General features: G+C 39.0%; 1 protein-coding gene across 7 annotated transcripts in view; it reads left to right on the top strand.

The window, feature by feature from the left end:
* LOC117420402 (RNA-binding protein 47-like) overlaps positions 1–15,081 on the top strand; it is a 52,940-nt gene that overhangs the window by 33,208 nt on the left and 4,651 nt on the right. For 5 of the 7 annotated variants that reach the window (XM_059032640.1, XM_059032637.1, XM_059032636.1 and 2 more), the window contains one exon: positions 12,709–13,865. In XM_059032640.1, coding sequence (XP_058888623.1) covers positions 12,709–13,865 — 1,157 coding nt within the window. Of the gene's footprint in view, positions 1–5,838; positions 5,973–12,708; positions 13,866–15,081 lie in introns of those variants that run through there. The other 2 variants (XM_034033831.3, XM_034033832.3) reach the window with 2 other exon arrangements.

The raw sequence follows: 15,081 nt of genomic DNA, 5'->3' as shown, positions 1-15,081 counted from the left end.
AAAAGATAAGCTTGCAACATTGCGCAGAGCTGAGCGCCTACGGAAACGCTACAAAAAGAAGGAGCGTGCGAGAGCTAACTTTTATAAAGACCCATTCAAATTTGTAAAGAAGTTATTCACCAGTGAGAAGAATGGCACACTAAAAGCATCTAAGGTTGAGCTGGAGAGATATTTGGAGGAAACACATACAGATTCAAAAAGGCAGGAGCCTATGTCAATTCCGTCAGACATCCCACCTATCAATCCACCAGAATACCAAATGGAGGACTGTGCACCTAAGTGGAAAGAAATAGAGCAAGCTGTGAAAAAAGCAAGGGCTTCATCATCTCCAGGGCCTAATGGAGTTCCGTACAGAGTGTACAAGAGTGCTTCAGGAGTTCTACGAATTCTGTGGAAATTGATGAAAGTGGCATGGGAAAAACAGGTTGTACCAAGAGCATGGCGCCGAGCAGGTGGAGTCTTTATACCTAAAGAAAAAGATTCTACAAGCATCAGTCAGTTTCGTCCCATTTCCCTATTAAACGTAGAAGGCAAGAATTTCTTCAGCATTATTGCTCAGAGATTGTCAGCTTACCTATTAAAGAACTGCTTCATTGACACTTCAATACAAAAAGCGGGCATTCCAGGTTTCCCAGGTTGCTTAGAACACATCAATGTGATCTGGCAACAAATTCAATCAGCTAAAAAGGAGAGGAAGGAGCTCCATGTGACATTCCTGGATTTGGCTAATGCATATGGTTCAGTGCCACATGAACTACTTTGGGCAGCATTTGATTTTTTCAGTGTACCGATGACAATAACAAATTTAGTGAAAGCCTATTTTGGAGATTTGCAATTCAGTTTTTCAACTTCAGAATTCAGCACTACATGGCAATGCCTAGAGGTTGGAATAATGGCAGGATGCACCATTTCTCCACTGGCTTTTACCATGGCAATGGAAGTAATCATTAGGGCATCAAAATGGGTAGTAGGAGGAGAGCGCTTGGCTTCTGGAATGCGACTACCACCAATTCGAGCAAATATGGATGACATGACAACCATGACTACAACAGTAGCCTGCACTAATCGATTATTGGGCAAATTAACCAATAACATTGAATGGGCACAAATGCAATTCAAGCCCACTAAATCAAGGAGCATCTCTATAATTAAAGGCAAAGTAGTAGATAAAACATTCTTCATTAATGGTGAGGCAATACCAACAGTGTCTGAGAAGCCAGTGAAGAGTCTTGGGAGATGGTACGACGGGGATCTAAAGGACACAGTTCGTGTGGGAGAAGTTAGACAACAAGCAGTGGAAGGGTTGAAGAGCATAGACAGCTGCGCTCTACCAGGTAAACTAAAACTCTGGTGCTTTCAGTTTGGTCTACTGCCGAGGTTGCTGTGGCCACTGACTGTGTACGAGGTTTCTTTGACAACAGTAGAGAAGCTGGAAGCTTTAATCAGTTCATACATCAGGAAGTGGTTGGGAGTTCCACGCTGCCTCAGCAGAGTGGGACTTTATGGTAAAGGAATACTGCAGCTACCAGTCTCTGCTCTAACCGAGGAGTTTAAGTGCGCCAAGGTCAGACTGGAAATGACATTAGTAGAGTCACGCGATAAATGCGTAAGGGAGGCAGCACCTGTGTTGAAAACTGGAAGAAAGTGGGCGGCAAAGAAAGCTGTGGAAGATGCAAAGGCTGCCCTTCGAATTGGTGATATCATGGGGCAAGTTCAGCATGGAAGAGGGGGTCTTGGTTTCAGTTCAACTCCTCCTACATGGCACAAGGCGGCCCCAGCTCAAAGGAGGAAGCTGGTAGTCAACGAGGTGCAAAAGCAGGAGGAGAGGATGAGGTGTATAAAGGCCATTTCCCAGGCCAAACAGGGAGAATGGATGAGATGGGAGAGTGTGGAACAACGCAAGATTGGCTGGCAAGACCTATGGTCAATGGAACAGAGCAGGATCAGTTTCCTCATCAGGTCAACATATGATGTTCTCCCATCACCACAGAACCTAAACCTCTGGGTAGGAGAGGATCCCTCATGTCCTTTGTGTTCATCACCTGCAACATTAAGGCACATTTTGACAGGATGTAAGGTGGCTCTTAGCCAAGGACGGTTTACTTGGCGCCATGACCAGGTGCTGCGATGTTTGGCCTTAGCATTGGAAGACAAGCGTAACAAGACCAATAAGTTGCCACCTGTTCCATCAAAACATTACACACAAAAGACAACATTCCTCCGCCCAGGAGAGCAACCACCAAGAAAAGGTGTTAAAACCAATCCTCGCCCAGGACAACTGGAAGCTGCTAGAGACTGGAATATGCTGGCAGATGTTGGTCAACGGCTTATTTTTCCACCTGAGATTGCCACCACTAACCTTCGACCAGATATTGTCTTGTGGTCTGGATCAGCACGCCTTGTTCACCTGGTAGAGTTAACAGTGCCATGGGAGGATGCTGTAGATGAGGCGTATGAGAGGAAGAAACTGCGGTATGCTCAACTAGCCACTGAAGCGGAACAGCGAGGATGGAGAGTTCGGGTTTACCCAGTGGAAGTGGGTTGTCGAGGATTTGTGGCACACTCTACAACCCGGTTTCTCAGAGACGTCGGATTCAGTGGCCAAGAGTTGCGTCGCACAGTGAAGAACTTATCTGAAGCAGCAGAGAGGAGCAGCAACTGGCTGTGGTTGAGACGGAAAGATTCTGGCTGGGGACAGGTAAGTAAGCTGGGCTGAGTTGAGTGGGGGACGGAGGGGGGTGATGCTGGGACGCCAGAATCACCGTCGAGCCCTCTTGAGGTGTCGTGGGCTAGTCGACGAAACACTGAGGATGGAAGGTGCCCACTTGAAAACCCCAGAGATGTACCCTACTTAGCTCAATCCAGACGGTTGTCATGCTGATGCGCTGGGGAGGCCGCACTTTGGTTGATCCCCGGAGCCAGCATCGCAGCCGTTGTGTGTGCTGATGCGCCAGGGAGGCAAAATAAGCTGATCCCTGGAGCCAGCATTACACTTCAGCCATTAACACCAGACAGAAGGATATCTACATCATCATATGGAAGGAAACGTAAATGGATGGAGACACATATGGATCACATTAGTTTACTGTAAAGCTACGTCTTAGTTGGTGCTTATCTTGGCGAGAGCCGAGTTCAAATCAGCATGAAGTTTTAACATCTACTCTCGTGTAATGGAAATCATAAGATTAACCTGAAGCAACCATCAATACAAGGTGACAAACATGAACGAGAATAGCAGTTGGATGATACAGCTGCAGTGTTCCAAATAAGTAAATGCCTTAAGGTAAACTCTAAAATTAACATTTTCCCAGCATGGGTTGCTTGCTTGACAATAGTAACACCTCTTGAATGGTTTTGTTTGAATACTGCTCTAGCTGTGATTGTTGTTACATTTTGTTTGTGTGATTGCTGGGGTATCCACAATACAAAGGGTTAAACATTTTTTTAATCAAACTTATACTAGTAACTAATACTGGTTTATAGAATAAATCATAGCCATAAGTTTTACAGTAACAAAATATTTTAAAGCGGTAGCCCAAAACACATTTGCCTTAATTTTAGGATGGCGGCTCTGTAACCTGACTTGCCTTAGGCATTCAATATGTAAAAAGCAGGCGCTTTAGCATGGACTAAAAATGTAATGTCCTCCAGGGTTTTCTAGAATATATGTCTAGTAATGTGGAGCACATGAATGAACGGGAGTTGCGCGTTTCTGTGTGTATTCGGCAGCTTTGGTTGTTACTGAACAGAAGAGTGAATAACGTTTACTTCCTTAAAGCCAATACACTGGTAATGGGATAACAGATACATAAGTAACTGACACTTTAATTGGAGGTTAATTAAAAATAAAGGGGAAGTCTGATCACCACAGTGGATAATTGCTTAGGAAGAGTAACAAATGCAATGTTGTTTTAAGCAGAACACCTGTAGTGCAAATGAAAATGAGCCGGTTTCATGTGGATGAGCTAGAAAAAAAGGAAAAGAATGCTGTCTGGTTCAAATGGTTGATGCCACTCTTCACTTCCCTTACCATGTTTTTAGTACTCTGGTCACTTCAGCTACGGAACTATCCAGTGATCTCTTAGTTAAGCAGTAAAGTGCAGTGGATTGTTTTTTTTTTACTTGGCAGTAAATCCCTTAATGCACTAGACCGTCATTAACCCACTGGTAAAAAAACGGACTTGTTGTCTCTTACTGCTAGAATGAACAATATCCTGTATCTACTGAAATGTATATATTTAAAGAATTGGCAAATGTTAAATAAAGGCCTTTACAGTGCAGCTTAATTTAATTACAGTGCCACTTTATTTACAGTGACTTCTGTTATTTGGTTCATTTTAAAAGCTGCTACTGTATACTGAATATCTGCACCATAGTTAAAGTGTGATCCTAGGTTTAGTTGTTCTACTTTTGTATTGCTAAAAAAAATGCCTTTGTGTTTGCACTTACTTGCTTCAAAATAGTTCCCTGTGTTTTGGTATCTGGACAAACCAGTTGCAGCGAGATTCTTAGAAGCTGATTGTAAATGATGATTAATTAATAATAATAATAATAATAATAATAATAATAATAATAATAATAATAATAATAATAATAATAATAATAATAATAAATGGTTCATTAGATACATGCCTGCATGTCAATCAACACTAAAGATAGCAGCAAACATATAATTCCCCTGGTCAGATTTGTGCTTGAGCAGGTGAATTTTATTATGTTCTTCCTGGGTGACACAGTTGAGTTAGAGGATCTATCTACAGGAACCTATCCTTCTGCTCTAACTACTGCATATACATTTGGGGTGTTTGCATTTGCCTTCAAAGCACTGATGGGACCAAGCATTTTCAAACACACCCACATTTTCTTTTCTGTTCCCGCTGGTCTATTGCTCTGCCCAGTGAAGTGAGAAGCTCTTTAGCTGTTGAGTTTGCATAGGCTGCTGCAACCCCCACACAGCATACTGTAAATTACGCATTTCGTTCCTGTCCTTAACTGCTTGAAAAGGTGTGTTATTTACCTAGCTTAGGTACTCCTGGGACCCAGTTTATCGTTGTTATGTACACAGCATTTTTACTGTTGTGAATCATGTTTTCATCAGTCCTTGGCCTTTCTAAAGGGTGTTTGCTGGTAAATGTATTCTGTTTTTAACTCCAAACTGGCAAGCAACAGCTAAGCCATTTCCCACCACTGGTAAAAACAACCACACTAATAGCTGATACCCATGTCTCGCAAACATATTTTCTGGTTAGTGTCATAGGTTTTGTTATGATATCTGTTTCCTTAAATAAAAGTCTGTTTTGCACAACACATGATATGCTAGGGCAGTGGTACTCAACTCTGGCCTTTGAGATGTAATCCAGTCCAGATTTTTACTCCAAGCATGTTCTAATGTAGTTAATTGAAGCTGTTAAGAGGCAATTTACTAATTTAGGACCTGTTGGAATAAAGACCAGGACTGGAATGGATCTTGAGAGCCAGAGTTGAGTACCACTGTGCTAGGGAGTATTTGATTATGAATCAGTACCCTTTTTTCAGCAACTCTGAATGAAACATTTCTGTTAAATAAAAAAAAAGTCATGCCAGCTCGCCTTGGTTTTTTGATTCTGCCTTCTGAAAATCCATTAGTTACACTTGGGTTACCTGTAATGATCTAAGCGGTCATAGATTTTTGCAGCAGGTAGTTTAACATCCCCCTCCTGGCTGACTCCACCCACCACCATGTCTCTCCCAGGTTCTCCCAGCAAATGGCTTGCCTTGAAATACAGTGACCATATACTCCTGACCAATGAAGAAGCATATGTGAAGTATAATAGAGTTTTACTGTTCTTGTGATGAGGAAGAAAAAGTTTGCTGTTTGGGAAAGGTGTCAATGTGAGGCTGTCACACTCATTTCTGAGGACTTCTTGCTGAAGGTACAGTGGGAGTTCTTACTAAAAAGCTGATCTGGCGAAAACATTTGACCTGTACATTTTGTAAGTTTCTGATGTTCTCTCATTACTTTGAGGTATTGTTAATAATTGCTATATTATTACTAGATACACAGCATGAAATGCTCTAAACTCTGTATGTTGTTCGCTTAGCATTTTTCAGGGCAAATACATGTTGAGAGTTTTCAAACATCAAAAAACAATTGTTGAATTGTGGTTCCATGTTAGGTTCTAAAGTTCTTTGTGAAAAGGAAGGTAAAAGAAAGATTTTCTTATGTTCGCACAGATGTCTGTAACTGAACACCGCTTAGATGTTTCGGTCTAGATAACTATCTTCAGGTACTAGTTCAACAGAGTCTGCTGGGTTTGCGAAGTTAATGTGTAATCAAGGATTGAGGCCTGGCAACATCAAGTGAAGATTCTGTGCTTAATGTCTCACGGAAAAACGGGTCAGATCCCCATTTCCTTTTTTTTTTTTTTTTTTTAAAGGCTTGAAGCTCAATTTGACCATTTTGGCCAAAGTGTACTAACTCATTCTTGTAACAAAATGGATATTGCTAAACTAGATTAAACTGAAATTTGAAAACAGACGTGAAACAGTACAAGTACTTCCCAGATGCATTCAGTATAGGCACTACAAGCCCTTATTGCCAGCATTAGGTTTTCTTAGCACAAATTAGAGAGCACTTTGAATAAAATGAGATGTTGTTTAAAGGTGGAGTAACACAGGTGAACCACTAAAGACATTGATAAATCCAACAGGTGGAAACGGTTGCCTTTCTTTACTTAGGTTGTGTTAGGGTTACTAAAAAAGCTGAGTGCTGAAAAGCAGTTTTGAGTCTTTTGAGCGCAGAGGTGCAGACTTGAGTCTGTATGTTGCTTCATTGTTGTAATATGTGATTTTCCATCACTGCATAGTATTTAGTCAGGTTACTATTGTTAAGTTTCCAAGATGTTAGCTTAGTAAGTTATCCAAACGAGGTAATAAACATGACTTTAATAAAAAATAAATTGAACTGCTGTGTATCAATTTGCATCAGATTTGCTCTGTCTTAAACTAGTTTTAATGTGTCAAAGTACTTACAGTTCTTGTGTAGATTGGGGGCAGTTTATACGTTGTATTTATGCTTTGTTCATCTTCAGTTCTACATCTGGGAAATTAATCCCAGTTATTATTGGTTAAAGTTATATCTAGAACCTTACATATACTGTAACTGTAAACTAATATTGTGGAATGATTTACAGATATTGTAACTGTAAATTAATACTGTGGGATAACTGTGTCCTCTGCATACCCTTGTAAATCACTTTTTTATCATTAAATGACTAACTCTGCAGGGAGGTCAGTGTGTGTTGGCTGTTCCTTACCCAGCAGTAAATGTAGATTTCTCAACCCACCAATTCAGCTGTGCAAAGGTCTCAGAAAGCATTGAGGAGCATAGGTTGAAGCAAATTGGTCACTTTGCTGCCCTATTCTGCCGATATGACAGAAATTCACATGTCTTTTGCCTTAGTATTGGCAAAGCCATGGCATTTAAGGGCTGTGATTTGTTCAAGTCAGATGGTGGTACCTGCAGTTAATGAGTAACTAACTGTTGCCTCAGGTTTCCTCGGTGCAAGGTGCACATTTATAAAGGTCATATGAAGGTAAACAGAGACAAAAGGGTGTTAGACTTTTAAAGCTTGCTATGAATATATTGGTAGTCCTGGTGTAGTTTTTGCATTTTACAAAAGAAAATTTAAGGTTATGTTATTCAGTATATGTCTCTGGTATATTATGTGGAAATTAGTCTCTTTTTTTTAAAGTCACAAAGCTATTTTCTAAGACAGGTGAAGCTAATCATTATCTGATGAAGTGTCATTTTCATATGACCTGTAGCCAGCCTCCATATTTAAGAATAAAAAAAAGGTTTGATAATAATTTGATAATAATTTGTGTAGCAAGTCTAATTTATTGAGCTTTATGTCCTTTAAAATTGTAACTGCATAATTAAATGCATTTCAGTGCATTCACATTTTCAGATTGTAGTAATCTGTAATTGACATTTAACTGTGGATATGATAGAACCTGATCTTTTTAAAAAATGTACAACTCTACATGGTAACTAGAGATTTTAAACTGTGTGCATGGTTAGTGGTGTCAATTTTAAATGTCATAGAAAATATGTATAGGTTATTAATACTATTAGGTGGCAGACTTTGCTGCTTTAATACCAGGGGCGTCATTTCAGAAAAATTTGGGGGTGCTGGGTGGGGGGTGCTGGAGGGGGGACAAAGTTGTGTTAACATTGAACATTCTCTGTCCCAAATAGCATCATGAATGAGAAAAAACGGCAGTAATTAGGCTAGTTTACAACGAGATAGTGTGCTGCATTTTGTCAACATTGTCCTCATTCTTAAAATGAATTATAAAAAATGTGCAATGCAAGTGTTTTTATAACAAACTTGAAAAAAAAGTAATGAATTCCATTGATTTTCATGTATAACATTGCCTACCAGAATGTATCTAATACTGTAGTTTACCACCTTAAATATTATTTTCTGCCGCTCCACTGTGAAAAAGACAACGATGAGTTTATAGAGCAGCTATGCAAACCTGAAAACGCACAACACAGCACAGCCCTACACATCTCAGCCTAAATCTAAAAACACACAGCACAGCCCTACACATGAGCCTAAATCTAAAAACACACAGCACAGCCCTACACATCTCAGCCTAAATCTGAAAATGCACAGCACAGCCCTACACATGAGCCTAAATCTGAAAACACACAGCACAGCCCTACACATCTCAGCCTAAATCTAAAAACACACAGCACAGCCCTACACATCTCAGCATAAATCTGAAAATGCACAGCACAGCCCTACACATGAGCCTAAATCTGAAAACACACAGCACAGCCCTACACATGAGCCTAAATCTGAAAACACACAGCACAGACCTACACATGAGCCTAAATCTGAAAACACACAGCACAGCCCTACACATCTTAGCCTAAATCTGAAAACACACAGCACAGCCCTACACATGAGCCTAAATCTGAAAACACACAGCACAGCCCTACACATTTTAGCCTAAATCTGAAAATGCACAGCACAGCCCTACACATGAGCCTAAATCTGAAAACACACAGCACAGCCCTACACATGAGCCTAAACCTGAAAACACACAGCACAGCCCTACACATCTCAGCATAAATCTCGTTTTCAAATCTATGGTACCTTTTCTTTAGAGCAAGCATAAGCAATATTAATAGTTTATTCGGCAAGTGACTCCTTGTTGTCTCGCTGTGTTTAATTTCTTCCATTTTCCACCTACTGTGATGAACATATCCGACATTTCCTATTGTCTCATCATAATGTCAATAATATGATATTATTATAGTAAGTAATATAATGCAATGTAATTCTGTGTTGTCAATAAAATCACTGGACAACGATGAGCTATCAATCAAATAACTGCCCCCCGCTCCCCCTCCCGCCCCGCCCTATAGCAAATGACACCCCTGTTTACTACATTTTTCAAAGAAGAGAAAGTCTTCTCTACTGGCATGATTCAATTGTGTGATATACACGGGATGACATCAGTACACAGGATGAACTGGAATGTTGTCAAATCTGTAACGTGATTGGTTAATTTCCTTATCCAAGATGTCTTCTTTTTCTTTTTCTTTTATATTGGTACTTTTTATTTTCAGTTGTTAGCTGTCTAACGTTTATTATTATTATTATTATTATTATTATTATTATTATTATTATTATTATTATTATTATTTATTTATTTCTTAGCAGACACCCTTATCCAGGGCGACTTACAGTCGTAAACAAAAATACATTTCAAGAATCACAGTACAAGTATTAATACAATTAAAGTTCCTAGGTGTTATTTATTTGCTTATTTATTTTCGAGTGTTTTTTGGCACAAAAGCCTTTTTGTTTTTTTTACTCCACCTTTTGAAGTCATCACTTAATCACAGTGCATCCTGTGAGTGTATGAGTGTTCAGAATAATGTATGAATGTGTAAGCCATGCCACTATACAGTAGATCAGAACAGGTGAACTATGAACCAGAGTTTTTGGACTAGGCATCCTTCCTCTTCATTCACAACACTGAATTGACATATACAGTAGCTGTGTTTTACACTATGACAATTGTAGTTGAAAATTAAGGCAGCACATTTATTTTCAGGGGGAAAAAATCCATACAGTAGCCCATACATTTTTATCTTGTGTGTGTGTCACCCCCTTTAAAAGATCATACATTAAAAAGGAACATCATCCTGGCATTTGTTCATCTTTTCTGAGGATGACTGTTCTGCTGTTCGTGATTACTAATTGCAGCCTATCTTAGAATAAAATCAGATGACACACCCTAAAAGTGGAAAACTTAAAAGTAAATTTAGTAAATATATTCTAGTGTCTATAAAGTTATATAAATGCAAGCACATTTGGTCCAGTATTTCTGTTGGACTTTGCCCTAATGCAGGGAATAGCTAGAGTGATAATATAAAAGGGACTTGAAACATTATCGTTACTGTCTTAATATTTAAATGTATAAGAACTATACATACTGCTGCAGCACAAACAATGGTCACAGATACACTGGCTAAGCGATGTGTGCTTAAAAATCCATTAGAGAGTGTGAATTTTAACAACTGGTAATCCTTGAGTTATTTCTACAAAGAGAGGAGATTGAAATATGTTCCAATTGGCTCACCCAACAGTTGTTTTTAGATCATGCTACAACAGCCTATGTGCTAGGCTTGCATTAGGCCTTTGTTCATATAAACTGGCAATGCAGTGTCCGGAACTCTTTAAATGAAAAAGTTAAAAATTTAAATTCAAATTCAAACGTGTGAAATGTTTTTCTGCTCTTCCTGATTTATTGTACATTGCAACAGTCATAAAAATGTCCAATATAATTAAAATATTTGTTTACTTTATTAGCATTCTGATGCTTAGCCACTCCATGCTGGATGTGTCGTTTTTTTCCCACAAATTTCACGTAAGAGTGAGAGATTAAACATGGCGTATGATAGATGTGTGAGCACTGTAATGGTAATAACATTTAATTCCTGCCATTGAATAAATGAAGCTTCATTGCAGAAACCTGGGAGTTCGACCTGATATTTATCCTACTCAACAATATACAGTTCCAGCAGCACTCAAACCACCACATGTAGCAACTTAGGAATGTTCTTCATCATGTTTACAAAGAGATTATTCAGCTTACAGTACACATAAAAGTATAAACAAACATGTTGGTTGACTCCAGCTTCCTTGTACATTCCTGCCCTTTAGACTGTGAAAACTAAACTTAATTTTATCAAAAATAATACAAGAATACAATTCCAACCTTTGTTCAGGGGAAACACCAAACGCGGGACTGAATCAAGTTACAGTTACTGGTAACCATTTTTAAATTATTGTACTGTACTAGGAATACATAACCTAAATTAAATCATCTCATGTTCTGACACATATGAACTGTTTCCTGGTTACACAGTACTGTACACTCTGCAAAATAAACCAGCTTCCTTATTTGACATTGAACCGCAAGACTTTATTGCACAATATGAGGCAGTGGAGTGCAGTCTATCACATGCTTTCATATCTAGTGTTTTGAGGAACATTTTTGTAACACTGTTTTTCCGTATGAATATTCTTTTGTAGCCATTGTGTACTCTTGCTACTTTGTTTTTTTGCAAGGGTATTTCATTTAGTTTCCAGGAAAGCATTCCACACACCGATTTCACACAATATGAGTCACATGTTATTATACTTAAGATAAATCTTGCCCTGCTCCTCCACATCAATACATGGTCCCAGTGGTGCAGCAGTCATTTAGACTTTCTGGAAGTTGTTCATTGACAGTTATCTTCAGGAAGCAGGTGACAGTGTAAAGCTGTACTGTAGGGTACCACGGTAAAAGTCTTGCACATTGAGTGAAAGCAAAGTATAAGTAAGCATTGATATATGGTAAATAATTTAAAAAAAACACATGAATAGCATAACAATACACTCCTCTATGTATCTATTTCAATGAATAAAGGACTGAAAGGAATAATAATGGGTAAAGCATGGGTTAGACTGCAAAGTGACGTTGAGTTTCTTCATAAAGAACAACAGTAAAGTATTTAACTGAATATACTTGTGTTTTGTTTAGGATTAGGCTTCTGATTGTATATGCCATGTAGTGGCAGTCACATGGTTTCAGAGATTTGCCAGCTTTAAAACTTGTTCTCGTGCTAAGGTTTAAAACGTATAATCTGGATCATTGAAATAAAGCTTCCCTGGTGTTATTTTGTAATGTTTTGTTACCATGCATATTAAAAATGAATGGGAATTAGTTAGACACACAACCCTGTATTGTAATAGAAGGTAGATAAGAAAGAATATAAAAGCTGATAATATAAATTATGTCCATGTTAAATTAAATATGTAATGCATTTGTGGTTGAGTAGTTCTGTACATTTCCATGGGGAAATCCAAGAGAAAGAATAATGATGGCAAGCAAGTTTGTGAAGAATTCATGTTAGGGTTTAAGATACTGTTTATAAATGAGTATGGAAGGTTAACACATTTTAACTACCCTCCTAGATAGGTATCTACATGACTCATTTAAATCAATCCTCTTGTTTTAATAAGTATTCTTTAAATTTTACTTACTCAACAGCTGAAACTCCCAAGGTAATTGTTTTTATTAATATTAATCTGCTATGACCAGGAGTTGCAGTTATCTAAACTGTCCTGCTTTTCTTTTTGGTCTTTCATTCTTTAGGTCTAAGCACGAATTGAATGGTTTTGACATAATGACAGCTGAAGATTCCATTGCCATTATGAGCAACAGTTCCTCCAACATGTCAGCATCCAAAGTCCCAGAAGGAGTGGCTGGAGCCCCCAACGAGACCGCACTGCTGGCCCTGATGGATCAATCAGGATACGGGATGATCCAAGAGAACGGGCAGCGCAAGTACGGCCCACCACCAGGCTGGGAAGGCCCCTCACCGCCTCGTGGTTGTGAGATCTTTGTGGGGAAGATCCCTCGAGATGTATATGAGGATGAGCTGGTCCCTGCGTTTGAGACTGTGGGGCGCATCTACGAAATGAGATTGATGATGGACTTTGACGGGAAGAACCGGGGATATGCCTTTGTCATGTACACGAAGAAGCATGAGGCCAAGCGAGCAGTCAGAGAGCTCAACAACTATGAGATCCGCCCAGGCCGGCTGCTCGGGGTCTGCTGCAGTGTGGACAACTGCAGACTCTTTATCGGAGGCATTCCCAAGATGAAAAAACGCGAGGAGATCCTGGAAGAGATCTCTAAAGTGACAGAAGGTGTGTTGGACGTTATTGTTTACGCCAGTGCCGCTGACAAAATGAAAAACCGGGGCTTTGCTTTCGTGGAGTACGAGAGCCATCGGGCCGCTGCCATGGCCAGGAGGAAGCTGATGCCTGGCAGGATCCAGCTCTGGGGGCACCAGATTGCAGTGGACTGGGCTGAACCTGAGATTGATGTGGACGAAGATGTCATGGAAACTGTCAAGATCCTCTACGTCCGCAACCTGATGATAGAAACACCAGAAGAGACCATCAGGAAGATCTTTAGCCAGTTCAACCCAGGCTGTGTGGAGCGGGTTAAAAAGATCAGAGACTATGCCTTTGTGCATTTCACCAGCAGGGATGATGCAGTTAACGCTATGAATAACCTGAATGGAACTGATCTTGAAGGGTCCTGTATAGAGGTTACCTTAGCCAAGCCGGTAGACAAAGAGCAGTACACGCGGTACCAGAAAGCAGCAAAAGGAGCAACACCAACACCAGCACCAGAGACACCGCAGCCAAACTATGTTTACCAATGCGACCCCTACACATTGGCGTATTATGGGTATCCCTATAATGCACTGATTGGTCCCAACAGAGAATACTTTGTTAAAGGTTAGGCTTGATTTTTTTTCATAACATTAAAAACTGACTACCTATTATAGTTTTTTATGAATAATTGAAAATTGTCACTTTTAGGAGACAGAAATATATGAGTTCTACTCACACAAAGGCATGTTGAAATCCACTTCTTCGCTTTCTGCTTTAGTGTTTTCTGACTTGTAATCATAATCTTGATTTGGTGCATGTAAATGGCCTGGGTATAATATAACGTTAAAATCTATGTAATCCTTACAGTTTTGACTGTTTACCTATCGGGGTAATCCTGTATCTATTTGGTAAAAGGTTCTTTGCTAAAAAAAAATAATTTCTGGAGTTATTTTCTACATACTGTAACGCAGCCAGTTATTGTCACAGTCTGAAATTAGCCACGTTTAACATCTGGTACAAGATGGCTACAAAAATGTCTCTATGGGTTAAGCAATGAATTAGCCTTCAAAACTGAGTTGTCCGTAAAGACTGCTTCTGATACCTAAACTATTATGGTTCTTAGGCTACGTACACACACAGGCTAAATGTGGTTGTGAGTTCTCCTTTTACTCTTAATACAGTTTGTATACACACACAGTTTGGTTACAAAGGGCAGCGACAACTACACTAGTTAATCCTTTTCAGAGCAAGTATTGATATGAAATTGAGTTATATGAAATTGAGTTATTAATTCAGTTTGGTTAGTTAATGCGCACTAACTGTGTGTGTGTATTACAACCGCAGTTGGTGCTCAGAGGATTTCTGCGCAACTAATGATGTCATTGTTTATCAGACATTTCCGTGTGATAAACATGGCTAATATATATATATATATATATATATATATATATATATATATATATATATATATATATATATATATATATATAGGTGCCTGATGAGCCAAGTTGATTTTGTAATATTGATGAATAGTAAATTCATACAATGGTAAATGGTACATACATATAATATAATTTTTTATTTAAACAAAGTACAGTATAATATTTTGTTGTAAGAAAAAAAATGTATTTTTGGCTTTGCAACTTAAATAAAACAATATGGGACAATTCGTATCCCCAAATGCCACAGTGCGACCGCAACTCATTTTCCCACCGATACCGAACGTCTCATTTGTGTGTTTTGGCACTCCAGGAAACGTCTCAGTAAATGACAAAGACGCATATACAACTCCTTAGACATGCATACATTTTTAATCCAGTCATTTGGAAACCACTCAAGT

The sequence above is a fragment of the Acipenser ruthenus genome, chromosome 1 (genome assembly GCF_902713425.1).
Source record: "Acipenser ruthenus chromosome 1, fAciRut3.2 maternal haplotype, whole genome shotgun sequence".
Classification (NCBI taxonomy): Eukaryota; Metazoa; Chordata; class Actinopteri; order Acipenseriformes; family Acipenseridae; genus Acipenser; species Acipenser ruthenus.
Note: the sequence above shows the minus strand (reverse complement) of the source record. Positions and strands in the feature narration are given on the sequence as shown.